General features: G+C 35.0%; 1 protein-coding gene across 1 annotated transcript; it reads left to right on the forward strand.

The window, feature by feature from the left end:
- Positions 1 to 31: 31 nt before the first annotated feature.
- Positions 32 to 10,449, forward strand: LOC148599832 (uncharacterized). Its single transcript, XM_088558101.1, has 3 exons — positions 32 to 178; positions 9,793 to 10,056; positions 10,087 to 10,449. Exons 1-3 carry the CDS (start codon positions 32 to 34, stop codon positions 10,447 to 10,449), a joined length of 774 nt encoding a protein of 257 aa, XP_088414227.1.
- Positions 10,450 to 14,491: the final 4,042 nt, after the last annotated feature.

Consider the following 14,491-nt stretch of genomic DNA (forward strand, 5'->3'; position numbering starts at 1 on the left):
TTGCGCATTTCCAACACAATGGTATGACGCCATGTTATCTCTGCTTGGCTTTAACTCTAGTGTCAATAGAAGGGCTGTTGATGTGGTCTTGTTGATGTTTTGTCAAGATGTGTCCAATTTATTGCTACCATCTAATGATGATATGTTTCATGCCTTCCTGATTGTATCTACTAAAGAGGTCAAGTTTTCCTGATTGTATCTACTAAGGAGATCCATGTTAGAGGCCTTATTAAAGAGGGTTCCTTTCAATTTCACTAGTATAACAACATTTTACACAAGAAAAGTTTGAAACAGATAATTAACTGTGGTGGAATAATGGTATCACGCTGTCGTCAGTTCGTTATTGTCATCTGCCATTGAATAATGGTATCGTGCTGTAGTCCGTTTCTTTATTGTCGTCTGTGGTGGAATAATGATATGCTATAGTCAGTTTCGTCATTGCCGTCTGTAGTGGAATAATGGTATCATGCTGTCGTCAGTTTCACCATTGTTGTCTGTGGTGGAATAATGATATGCTATAGTCAGTTTCGCCATTGTTGTCTGAGGTGGAATAACGGTACCACGCTGTCGCCAGTTTGGTCATTGTCACCTGCGGTTGAATAACGGTATCACGCTGTTATCAGTTCCTCGTTGTCATCCTTGGGGGAATAATGGTATCATGATGTCATCAGTTTCATCATTGTTGTCTGCCGTGGAATAATGGTTTAAGCTATGGTCAGTTTTGTCATTGTTGTCTGTGGTGGAATAATGGTACTACGCTCTCATCAGTGTCGTCATTGTCATCTGCAGTAGAGTAATGGTATCACGCTATCATCAGTTCGTTATTTTCGTCTGTGGTGGAATGATGGTATCATGCTGTCGTCAGTTTTGTCATTGTTGACCGCGGTGGAATAATGGTATCATGGTGTCGTCATTGTCGTCTGCAGTGGAATAATGGCATCATGTTATCGGCATTGTTGACTGCGGTGGAATAATGGTATCATGCTGTCGTCAGTTTCATCATTGTCGCCTACTGTGAAATAATATCATGCTATAGTCAGTTTCGTCATTGTCATCTGCGGTGGAGTAACAGTATCACTCTGTCGTCAGTTCCTCTTTGTCGTCTGGTGGAATAATGGTATTATTATGTCATCAGTTTCGTCATTGTCGTTTGCGGTGGAATGATATTATCCAGCTATCGTCAGTTTCATCATTGTTGTCTGCGGTAGAATAATTGTATCATGCTGTCATCAGTTTCGTCATTGTTGACTGCGGTGGACTAATGGTATCATGCTGTCTTCATTGTCGCCTGCAGTGGAATAATGGTATCATGCTCTCTTCAGTTTCGTCATTGTTGTCTCTGGTGGAGTAATGGCAGCATGCTCTCGTCAGTTTCGTCATTGTTGTCTCCGTTGGAATAAAGGTATCCTGCTAGAGTCATTTTTGTCATTGTTGTCTGTGGTGGAATAATGTTACTACGCTCTCGTCAGTGTCATCACTGTCGTCTGCAGTTGAATTATGGTATCATCTTGTCGTCAGTTCGTCATTGTTGTCTGTAGTGGAATAATGGTATCATGCTGTCTTCAGCTTCGTCATTGTTGTGGGCGGTGGAATAATGGTATCATGGTATCGTCATTGTTGACTGCAGTGGAATAATGGTATCATGCTGTCGTCAGTTTCGTCATGGTCGCCTGCGGTTGAATAATGGTATCATGGTATCGTCATTGTTGACTGCAGTGGAATAATGGTATCATGCTGTTGTCAGTTTCGTCATTGTCGCCTGCGGTTGAATAATGGTATCATGCTATAGTCAGTTTCGTCATTGTTGTCTGCGGTGGAAGAATGACATCATGCTATCGTCATTGTTGACTGCGATGGAATTGTATCATGCTTTAGTCAGTTTCATCATTGTTGTCTGTGGTGGCATAATTGTACCATGTTGTCGTCAGTATCTATTTGTGATCTGTGGTGGAATAAAAGTATCATGATGTCGTCAGTTTCATCATTGGTGTCTGTGGTGGAATAATGGTTTAAGCTATGGTCAGTTTCGTCATTGTTGTCTATGGTGGAATAATGGTACTACGCTCTCATCAGTGTCGTCATTGTCGTCTGCAGTGGAGTAATGGTATCATGCTCTCTTCAGTTTCGTCATTGTTGTCTCCGGTGGAATAATGGTATCCTGCTATAGTCATTTTTGTCATTGTTGTCTGTGGTGGAATAATGTTACTACGCTCTCATCAGTGTTGTCATTGGTGTCTGCGGTTGAATTATGGTATCATCTTGTCGTCAGTTCGTCATTGTCGTCTGTAGTGGAATAATGACATCATGCTATTGTCATTGTTGACTGCTGTGGAATAATGATATCATGCTATAGTCAGTTTCATCATTGTTGACTGTGGTGGAATAATGATATGCTGTCGTCAGTTGTCGCCTGTAGATTTTGCATGTTAGTATACATTGAGTGTATCGATTTTCATGAAATAAAACCACTAAAGAAAGCCTGGGATTGATTTTAGGGGTTTCAACTTGAACTAATTACGAATGAGGGATCAGAAACAAACATTTTCCTGTTTTGGAGATAATAGCTTGAGTAAAGATGAATGGATCTTATAAATGAACCTCAAGGTGACATACCTATCCTTAAAAGAAAGGCTTTGATTGCTTGTGGGGGTTGTGCTTATTGAGCAATAAAGGGCAAAACAGGGACTTTGGGGTCAAGTTCTTTTCCTGGCTAATTGCTATTAAAATTGAGATTTGTATCAAGCTTGGAAAGCGTGTAAAATTTTGGCCCAACTGTTCATGATTAGACATCTGCATTCTAATCAAGCATTGCTTAATATGAAAGTAAGACACAGACCATTTTCTTCAGATTTAATGTTGAGTTAATTTTTGCCCACACACGAAAAGTATTTCTTTTTTTTCAGCAGCAGTCGTAGTTAAAAAATTGTATTTGAATATCTATATTGTTAAGTGATGGTGGAAATATTAAACAATATTAACATTTTTTTTCAATTAATGACTGAGTAAAATACTTATGGCAAAAACTTGGAGTAATCTTATTTCTTCCATAACAAACCAAGCCTCCCCTTCAGTACAAAAAATGTTATGTACCTAACAATTGGTACAAGGAACATATTAAAGGGAAATCTATTAGACTAAGAAGACAAAATTATCAAAAGGGTGGAGTTCTAACCCTTATACACCACATGGAACTATAGCACGTGAGCTGAGATAACACCCGTGCACACCCCCACCCTAATCAACTAAACTATGATTTTCAGGTACCCTTATACCTCCCATTTCCGAATATTTTTGACGCCAAGAGATAAACTGAAACATTTTTGTATTTTTTAGGAACTTTTTATGCATCGTTCAGGCAAAAATCTTTTTTTTTAAAGTTTTTTTTTCTACTCAATTCTTTTTTCTTCCATGTCTTCTTTTAATGCTGAATTGCTGATAAACAATAATCACCTGTCATAATGAAGATTGATTTTGCTATAAACACAGAGAAAAGTCAAATGCAGTAAAAATAGAAAACACCACATCATTTATCTGCTAGTCTTTTATTATTTTCTGTCCAAAAAAAGAAAAAAAAAGATAAATAATCCATTACTGGTATAAACATGTATGTGATACACGGAATATGTACAGCCATTTTAATATCGCCCTTGTTACTGGCCCTTGATTGATATTGTCTTTGACCCGCCGATATCAAGATCTCGGGTTGAAAAAAAGGGCAATTAACAAGGCCACATTTTAATATTTGTAAATTTTCATTGTTAAGTAATAAGGAAATATTGATTCATAATTTTTTTTGGTCAATGCCTGAGAAAAAAGAAAAGAAACAAGAAGCTCCCAGAAGCCTGAATCGCTCACCTGGTTAAGTATTGCCTTTCAAAGGCATTAAATTTTAACGAGAAGTTGTCCAACAATTTTGACTCAAGAATTCTTTGGTAGGACTTATCATAAGATCTTCTCAATAATTTAAAGTTTCTTTAAATCTATTATAGTTCTCAAGATATTAACTGAAAACTGCTAAAAAAAGAAGTCATTTTTCCCCTTTCAACGGCAATAACTCATCTGACAACTTTTATCCCTGAAGATTTTTGTAGTCCTAATAATATTGATCATTTCAGCTATCGAAAGAATTTTGCTAAACCTAACGGTTTTGGAGATCTATGTGAAAAAAACTACTGTCTGACCCCTATGTTCTATTTTTAGTAACGGCGGCAATGTTTTTGACGAATCTAAAATCCCCATATCAGTTCCATGCAGGATACCCCAAGGAACATTCATACCAAGTTTGGTTTTAATTAGTCAAGTAGTGTCAGAGGAGAAGATTTTTAAAAAGAAATAACATTAAAAATGACAAAAATCATTGAAAAAAGGCAATAACTCCAACATGGCTTAATGGATTAAAACCAAAATTTGATCAGAGATAGATCTCGTCATGCTGAACACTTTTACCCATGTCAGAATTTGGTTTAACCTAACGGTTTAGGAGATATATGTGAAAAACTACTGTGTGACCCCTATGTCCTGTTTTTAGTAATGGCGGCCATGTTTTTCGCCAAATCAAAAATCCACACATCAGTCCTATGCAGGATACCCTAAGAAACATTCATACCAAGTTTGGTTTCAATTAGTCAAGTAGTGTCAGAAGTGAAGATTTTTGAAAGAAATAACATTAAAAATGACAAAAATCATTGAAAAAGGGCAATAAATCCAACATGGCATTAGGGATTATAACCAAAATTTGACCTTAGATAGATCTTATTATACTGAGCACTTTTAGTCCGTCAGAATTTAGCTAAACCTAACGGTTTAGGAGATATATGTGAAAAACCACTGTCTGACCCCTATGTTCTAGTGTTAGTAACGGCGGCAATGTTTTTGGAAGAATAAAAAAATCCTTACATTAGTTCTATGCAGGATACCCCAAGGAATATTCATACCAAGTTTGGTTTCAATTGGCCAAGTAGTTTCAGAGGAAAAGAGTTGTGTATAATTGTTAACGACGACAACGGACGCATAGTGATGGCAATAGCTCACATGGCCTTTGGCGAGGTGAGCTAAAATGGCTTAAATTTGGAAAATTACTTTTCTCCAAATTATCCGACCCCACCCCCTTTCCCTTCAGTATTAAAAAGATTCAGTGCCTAAGATGGATATAGTGTTGGTCTTAAGTTTTCCTTGGGTTGTAAAAGAAGTTTTTCAAATATTATGACTATAAATATTAAAAGTGAATTTGAGAGAAGCTAAAAATGGTCTAAGGGAGGTAATTCAAGAAAGTTTTCACTTCACATTAAAAAAAAAGTTTGACACAAAACTAAGATGGTTTCATATACGATGAAACCTGTCTATACCAAACACTTTTTTTAAGATCTTTATATCAGTGTAAATGTTCATTTTGGAACCTTAGAAAACCAACCACCTATACAAGTCTGAACCGAGCCAGTTTTAAATTTGAAATATATACGTTTAGATAGATTTCTCACTATGTAGTTTTAATAAAATAATGCTCATAGATAAATAAGTATTGTGACATTCCTTCGTCAGTTCATTTTGTGCTTTAAACAGCTTGCCCAAAACCTGAAACTAGTAAAAACTGACTTAGGTTAGTGAAATATGTGAGAGTTTCAGTTGTGTTCTCAAGAAAAAAATTACTGAAATTGACTGTTCATTTAGTAGCTAATTGTATTTGAGTTAATGGCACATATTGTTAGTTAGTTGCACTGTTTGTTTGTGTAATACGTGAATTGTAATGTAAATTGTCATATCAAATGGCCTAAACCCTACATATTTGGAAAGCCTAAAACGCTTCTGAGTTTATTACACTGAAAAAATACATCAGAAATGTAACAAGATTATCCTCACTGGTTATATTTCAACCCCCCCCCCCAAAAAAAAAAGAAACAAAAAGAGAGTCAGGCTGGTCTTAAAAACAAAGGGTTAGGCCGGTCTTTACAAAAGAGGTTTAGGCTGTTTTTAAAAAAAGAGGATTATGGTAGTCTGAAAAAAAAGTTAGGCCGGTCTATATATTTTAGAATACTCAGGAGGTCAAGCTAGTCTTACATTTGTCTTTAGGAAGGGAGAGTCGAAATCCATTCTGGAAGATTGAAGAGTAGAAATTCTATGGTAGGTCCCCAGTTGCTGAATCTACGGATGATGATGAAATGCCATAATCTCAAACAGCCCCATGCACATAGTACTGGAAGATGATATATACACAGTCAAGATGAACATGGAACAATTGAGATGAAAGCAGACTTTGATTCCATCTGACAAATTCTTCAAAGCCACTAGAGGTACAAATGTCCTGAAAAAGAAGAACAAGAATAAAAACGCTGTACTTCCATGCATAAAATATGTAACAAGTGAACGAATGACCTTAATATCTAATACTAAACACTAATCTGTTATCAGTTAACTAATGACCTTAGTATTTAACAAAGAACACTAATAAGTTACAGTGAAATTTTTGTTCTTATATCTAAAACAGAACACTCAAACCTGTCTTAACTGAACCTGAATAACCTGAATACCTGTCTATAACAGACACTTTTTAATATAAAGAATCTTAGTGAGTGCGCTAATATACCCTGCACATCCACAAATATGACTCTCAAATTAAAAGTATTTAAAAAAAAAAGAAAGTTCAGGGGCCTAAGTTCATAGAAAATCTCAACACAACATAAACTTGATCTGTAATTGATCATGATACATTGTAAACTCACATACCAAACATCAGCTCAATATGTTGAAAAAAAGTCCTGAAAACTGTTGATTTAAAAGACATTGTTAATTCGAAGGCCTGTAATTTTGGTAAAAGTCAGCGGAGCAGAACAAAACCTATAGACACTCATCATGGTAGAGTTACATACCAAATATCAGCTCGATATCTGTAAGCGTTTAGAAAAAAAGTCCCAAAAACTTTTATTTTTGAAAATTTGCTCATTCCAAGGCAAGTAATTTCGGTAAAAATCAGCAGAACAAAACGTAAACATGATCTGTCTATCAAGATGGTAGTTTCACAGACCAAAATCAGTTTTGTTTGTTTGTTTGTTGGGGTTTAACGTCCAAGCAGCAATATTTCAGCTATATTCAGACGATGAACATGAAATTGATGACAAAATGAACATGAAACAACGATGAAATGAAAAAGGGATGGGACACAAGGACAATGGGGTCAACACATTTTGATTGCCACTGGAAATAGGGAGAGGTGGGTAGGGTCGGGCAATTTAGCCTCCTGTGGCGGAGCCCTATGGTTCCTACTCCGGGAGAATACCACAGTAGGGTTCTTTAACGTGCGAGGAACGTGAAATCTTTCCCAACACGGTGCACCACTATGGTTTGCGGTCAGGTTTTCCGTATTATAACCTGACAACCCCAGCATGTAACACGCCAGGGGTACCCCATTCAACCACTTGGGGCACACATCCCAGTTGCTCTGTGAACAGAGCGCCCTAGCCCCCGGCTAGGGTTCAGAGCACTATTTAGTCGCCTTTTACGACAAGCTTAACGCTGCTGCAGGCCTATTCTTTTAATACCCAGACCTGCACGGAGCCCAAAAATCAGCTTAAGGTACGAGATCACAATTAATTCCCCTTGACGAATATAGTTCCTTTTTTTTAGTGTGTTTCTTTCTGATTTTTTTCTTTGCTGTCATAAACTTTAATTGCTTAGTATTAACTGCAGAAATGTAGGGCAAGGATCAAATTTACGAGGGATTTTTTTTCATTCTGTAATTTTATGTGGAAGTTGTGATTTGATCCTATGAAAGAAGGTCAAAATTTAGGACATTTGGCAGTGGTCACTTTTCATGTCTACGGGGTCTCCGAAGCAAAGTTGCTAAAAATAAAAAATGATGGTGAATTTTTCTGGCACTCTTATAGAAATCTGCTTTTATACATGTTTCCATATTGGTGAAGTTTGAATGAGTTTGAAGGGGTGGAATTTTTTTTATATGTCAAGATGGGTCTGTTGAAATGCACTACGAAATTAACTGTGTCCTTGTACCTATAAGAGAGGTCACATTTTTGTAAAACATGCTATTTTTATATGTTTTTGGGTTTTATTTCTCAAAATTCTTGGAATAAACATGAAATGTGGCAAAAAAATACATTTCTTTTCTAATTTTTTTGCATTTTAGTCCAAAAATGGGTTTCTATGGGATTTTCAATGTAAAACTCGTAATTGCTTATGGCATCATGGTAAAATTGGGCAAATGAGCTAATTATTGTCTCATTTTGAGTTTTTGCACACACAGTGTCATAATAACAGCAAATAAACACTATTCACAAGCAGTAGACAGGGTAAAGGTAAAAATTTAGAATTTGTTTTTAACCTGCGGCAAAGGTCATTTGGCAAAATTACAGTGTTAGTCAATTGTCTCAACCTCTTGGAATACTCCATTGCACTGCATTGGTATGAAATTCTGGATTATGGGAGGGAAATGTTTTAAAAATGTAAAAACAACCATGATTTCCCATTCTTTTACATATATATTGAACAAATGTGGCACTTAAACCCCTACTGAGTTGACAAAAAAACACTTTTTTTGGAGCCGGTCATACACTAAAAAGCCTTAAAGCAGAAAAAAAACCTGACTTGATATGAAAAAGAAACATCCAGATGAGTTCATATGTACCACATAAGCATCAAAACATGCATTTTAAAATATCTTTTCACTATTTTGTGGCTTCAGGGGGAAAATCTTAGTATAAACAGCATATTTACCAAAACCCGCAGTTTTACAACCCTGGTCCTGGCTTAATTTTAATTACACCATATGATAGTTTACTCTAAAACACTGCCTCTGTTTGTTTTTAAAGTACATTTTAATGTGTCTATAGCACTTTGGAAGTAAGTTTGGGTTGATTCATTCTTTTTTAGCTTCTAAAAATGAGTTTTTATAGAAGTACTCCTGTACTATGTGAAAACACATATATCTGTCTTAAATCAGATGGAAAGCTGACTAGCTGTTTTTTTCTACTTCAGAAACAGTCAATGCAATGAAAATAAAGAAAAAAAAGAGAAAATCAGTCAAATATTTGAATTGAGACTATTTAGAGGACACTTCTTCACCCAATCTGCAAAAAGTTGAAGTCGCAAACATTTTTAAAATTATTAATCTAGAATAACCATCATATCATTTAGAAAATATGTACCAACTTTTAGTTGGAAATATCATGTAATAATGAAGAAATTGACAAAATAATATTTGGGTATGGGGAAAAGTTGTACGGGTACAGGTACGAGAACACAATTAATTCCCCTTGGTTTTTCGTTGTATACGAAAATAGTTCCAACTTTGGTAGTAGGTACCTTCCACATTTTTTCGTATTTTTACTGGAAACTTATTTGCTGAAGTGTTGCCTCTAATTGGTAGAAAATAGGTTAAAATTACATGGGATTTTTTTTCATTAATCAATTCTGACTAAAAGATGTGATTTGGTTCAGTGGAAGAAGGTTAAAATTTAGGACTTTTAACTCAGTTCATTTGTCATGTTTACCCCATCTCCGAATTGTATGTATTAATTTCAGAAAATGATGGTAAAATTTGCTACAATTTATATATAAAATCCTGTTTGTACATATCTTTAGGCCAGAGAAGTTTTATTCAGTTTGCGCCGGTGGATTTTTTTTAATCTGCTCAAATGTGTATATTGAAATGCACTTGAAAATTAATTGCGGTCTCGTACCTACATGTTACACACTTTAGATCATACCTATCGGAAGAGAGATAAGTCTAGTCAAAATACCACTAAATGAGGGAGTACAAAAAGTCTAACAAAAGTCTGATTTTAGTTCAAAAGTCATGTAAAAGTCCGAGAATTCCGGCAATGTATAAGACTCGTCATATCGCTGAACCCGGGACCCATCCAATATCCATGTGGTATCTGTGCAAAAGCAGTTAGGAAAAATCAAAAGGGTATCCAGTGTGAAATATGCGAATACTGGCACCATATAAAATGTATACACATGCCAATTAACGAATATATTGAGTTATCAAATTCGAGTGAAAGCTGGTACTGTAGACCATGTACCTCGCCAAATTTCTCTGATTCTTTCTTTGATGAAGGACAACATACTTAATATACAAATCAGGTAGATGACGAGCATATTGTAACTGGGCATGACAGAAACAACACTGACGATATATTTCATGGGCTAACAAAGTTGAGAAAGACCTCTGAATACATAATTTGTGCATACCTTAATATAAATAGCTACAGGTATAAATATGAACATATAATTGAACTTCTACAAAGAAATGTAGTTGACATCCTTTTTATTGCAGAGACTAAGCTAGATAGCTCATTTCCAGATGCTTTGTTTAAAGTTGACAATTTTTCTATGCACAGGGCTGATCGAGACCAACATGGAGGCGGCGTTCTAGCATATGTACGCTCAGACTTAGCAGCAGACAGGAACAGACAAATGGAATATAAAGAAATTGAATAGATTGGACTAGAGGTAACATCTGATAACCATAAATGGTTAATTGTTGGTGTAGATAAACCACCTAATATGCCAGACAATATGTTTACTAGTGACTTTAATTGTAATACTGATAAAGCTAGCAAAAAATTTGATAATATATTAATTATGGGTGATATGAACTTTAATATGCTTGATAATAAGAAAAGTCAATCTCTAAATAAATCATGTGATATATTTTGTCTGAATAATATGGTAAAAAAACCAACTTCTTTTACTAGAAACACCAAACCAACTCTTATAGATGTGATACTAACTAACCAAATGAATAAATGTGGTAAAATTTGTAATTTTGGCACTGTACTTAGTGATGTGCACAATATGATTGGTATCCAAATTGATTGTAAAAGACCAAGTTTTAGTTCAAAATTTATAATGAGCAGAAGTTATAAAAATTTTGATGAAGCATCTTTTAAAAATGACATAAAAAGTACAAACTGGGAAAATAATAATCAATTTAATATAAACGCTGCATATGAAGATTTTGAGAACATTTTTTTAAAAATAGTAAATAAACATGTACCCCTCAAAGAAAGAAAGATCAAACCAAAACAAACTCCATATATGAATAAACACCTAAAATCTGCTGTTTACAAGAAAAGAATGCTATACAACAGATATCAAAATATATGCTCAAAAGAAAATTGGGAAGCCTACAAGACACAAAGAAACAAAGTAACAAAAATAATAAAACAGTAAATAATTATATACTTTATGGAACGGTGCTCAGAGGGGCCAAAATCAAGGGATTTCTGGCCCACGGTCAAGCCTTTCCTTACAAAGGCAGTATAACATCTAAACATACCATCTTACAAGAGAATGGTCACATTATTACCGACCAGCAAGAAGTGAGTGAAACCTTCAATAACTACTTTGTAAATGTAGCAAAAAATATAGGTAATAATAACAACACTGAAATAAATGAAAACCATCCTAGTATTGTTGCTATAGATAAGAAGCATGGTGAACTATCTGTATCTAATCAATTTGTTTTTGAACCTGTAACTGAAAAATCTGTTTTGAAAAGAATTAACAAAATTAGTGCCAAAAAAGCAACAGGTATAGATGGTATCTCACCTAAAATTTTACATTTTTCTAAACATGAAATTATAAAACCTCTCACAAACCTTGTAAATCTATCGCTGTCCAACTCAGTTTTTCCAGATCAACTTAAAATTGCACAAGTTGCACCAATTCATAAAAAAACAGTGTTTTGGAAAAAGGTAATTATAGACCGGTTAGTGTTCTCCCAGTTTTATCTAAAATTTTTGAGACAGCTATAGAAAGTCAATTATCAGAACATTTTCAGAAATTTTTCAACCCCTATCTAGCAGCTTTTCGGTCAGGCTATAGCTGTCAGTCAACGCTTTTGTGCATCTTGGAGGACTGGAAAAAAGCACTGGACAGTGATAGATACCTTGCTGCCATACTAATGGACCTCAGTAAGGCTTTTGAATGTTTACCCCATGATCTGCTCTTGCTTAAACTCAGACATTATGGTCTCAGTGAATCTGCTATATGTCTGATGAACAGTTACCTCTCAGACCGTAAGCAGTGTGTCAAAGTTGGTCAAAATATAAGTAAAGTGTTAAATATTTTTAAAGGCGTCCCGCAAGGCTCCATTTTAGACCCTGTACTTTTCAACGTATTTATAAATGATATCTTCCTTTTCGTTAACCACTGTGACTTATGTAATTATGCTGACGACAATACTCTTGCTAAATCTGACTCCATTTTGGCAAATGTTATTAAATATCTAGAAGAAGACAGTACATGTAATAATCTAATATCATGGTTCTCAACAAACAAAATGCAAGCAAACCCTGAGAAGTTTCAGGCAATATCTATTGGCACTAAAACTCACAATGATAATATTGTATTTAATCTAAATGGAACACAAATTAATTGTGATGATGAAGTAAAACTACTAGGCGTTACCATAGATTATAAACTTAATTTTAATACACACATAACCAATATATGTAAAAAAAGCAGCCAGACAACTAAATGTACTTAAAAGAATTGGACACCACTTAAACAAGACATCAAAATTAACCATTTATCACTCATTCATTCTCCATATACATGTGCTCAATGTGATTGTGCTATGTTTTTATGTTCCCAATGTGTGTGTTGTGTATGTGTGCATGTGCTTGCATTGCTTATTTGATTTCATGTTTTATGTGCTGCATGTAAATGTATGTCTTTTACCATGTCTATGAATGCCTGTTATTTGTTTTAAAATATCAGTCGGTTAAAGAGCTCTACTGAGCTCATGTTGATTGTTATACTGTACATATATCTGCCGACTTTAAATAAAATTTACTTACTTACTTACTGATCGAAATTACCCAAATTCAATTTTTAGCTTTCGTACAATTTCGATCACCAAAAATTTTAAAAAATCATCTGAAATCAATAAGTTCAGAAATGGAAAATATAGAACAAATAAACATAGTAGTCATTTATACCAGTACATCTACAACAAAGCATCATAAAGAATTTTACAGCTAAAACGAAATGGATTTATTTAAATCAGTTAATTGACTAAATTCACTTTAATACAGAAAAAAGAATGGAATGTCACAGAGTATATTTTTAAAGCACAAGTCATCATAACCCAATTATAAATATATTCGAATGTAGAGGCCGAGCCCGCCTGCAAATGAGTACAACCCTGTACCCCTTCCCCTTGAATTATTTCTTTATTCCAGTGGGATCTTTTTTATTTTTTTTTAATATTGAATACAAAAAATGGTCTATAGATCAATTAGATTTTCGTAGCAAAATTGTACATTTGTTGTAGGATGAAATATCTAATTATTCCCAATATGTGGATCGTCGGTATGCACCTATTCTGCGACATGCAAACAAATCAAACCACTGCCACCGGCTTGAAGAAATTTGTGTTCAAATCGAACACGTTTTCCTACGCAGAACAAATCGGATGAACTTGTGTACCATCTTGTATCAAAATATTTTTGGTACTTTGTTGATTTGAATTGCTTTGTCTTGATGTGTATTTTTATGTTTTAGTGTAACATTGTCGTAGCGAATAAAGAACTACATTTTGTGTGACTTGTTTCACATTCACGACTTAGTACGTCGGTCTCGAGGTTAAAATGGATGAACATGTTTTCCGCCACTTCGGTGTGCATCTGAAAGAATTACAGAGGGATGCACTTCAGTATCTTCTCGAAGAAGAGAGGGATTTGGTTTTAAATTTATCCGTTGGGTATGGGAAAAGTCTGATCAGGCTTTTCCATTTGTAGTTAACGATTCTAATGCTGCTTCTTTGCTTGTTACACCCCTGAACATCATATAAAATGATCAGTTAGCATCTTTAAAAACAATGTAATGTTGAAAACCTTGTATTACATATGTACATACAAAATAACATAAACTGTGGGAATGCTCATTACCTAATACAGACCCCCATATAAAGAGCAACCCACAGGGGTTAACTGAAAGTTAAGTACACTGGGTAGGTACAGTTGTGCGGCCATATCGGTCTACTTTTCATGATAAGTAATATATGAAAAGGGTAGGAATTTAGTAATTTAGTTGCAGTATACTGATAAACACTATGCATATATATATATGAATGGGTTACATAAATTCATTACATATAAATGAATGGGTGTCGGTTTTTCATTGTCAGAACATAAGAATGGGGTGGGTAAAAATTTTTGGGGCCACACACCTGTACACTTTTACCAGTTAAGTTACCCCCCCCCCAAAATCAAGCTCAAATTAGCTTAGAATGTGCCACTTCTATATGAAATCAGGGGCGGATCCAAGATTTTATATGGGGCTAGGTGGTACAGTTGAAATTTTTTTTAGGTTAAACTCTTGAAATATTCCTCTAGAGTGGGTGCAATCGAGATATCTTTTACTTTTGTGGTAAAATTAGCGAGAAATTTAAGCTTCATCCTAAAACCGCCAAAATCTACCCCGAACAACCCATGCTGCCCTTGCCTGAATCTGCCCCTGGAAATGAGAGCAC

This window comes from Perna viridis, chromosome 13 (genome assembly GCF_037379345.1).
Source record: "Perna viridis isolate PV_CMFRI_1.1 ecotype Kerala chromosome 13, ASM3737934v1, whole genome shotgun sequence".
Lineage (NCBI taxonomy): Eukaryota > Metazoa > Mollusca > Bivalvia > Mytilida > Mytilidae > Perna > Perna viridis.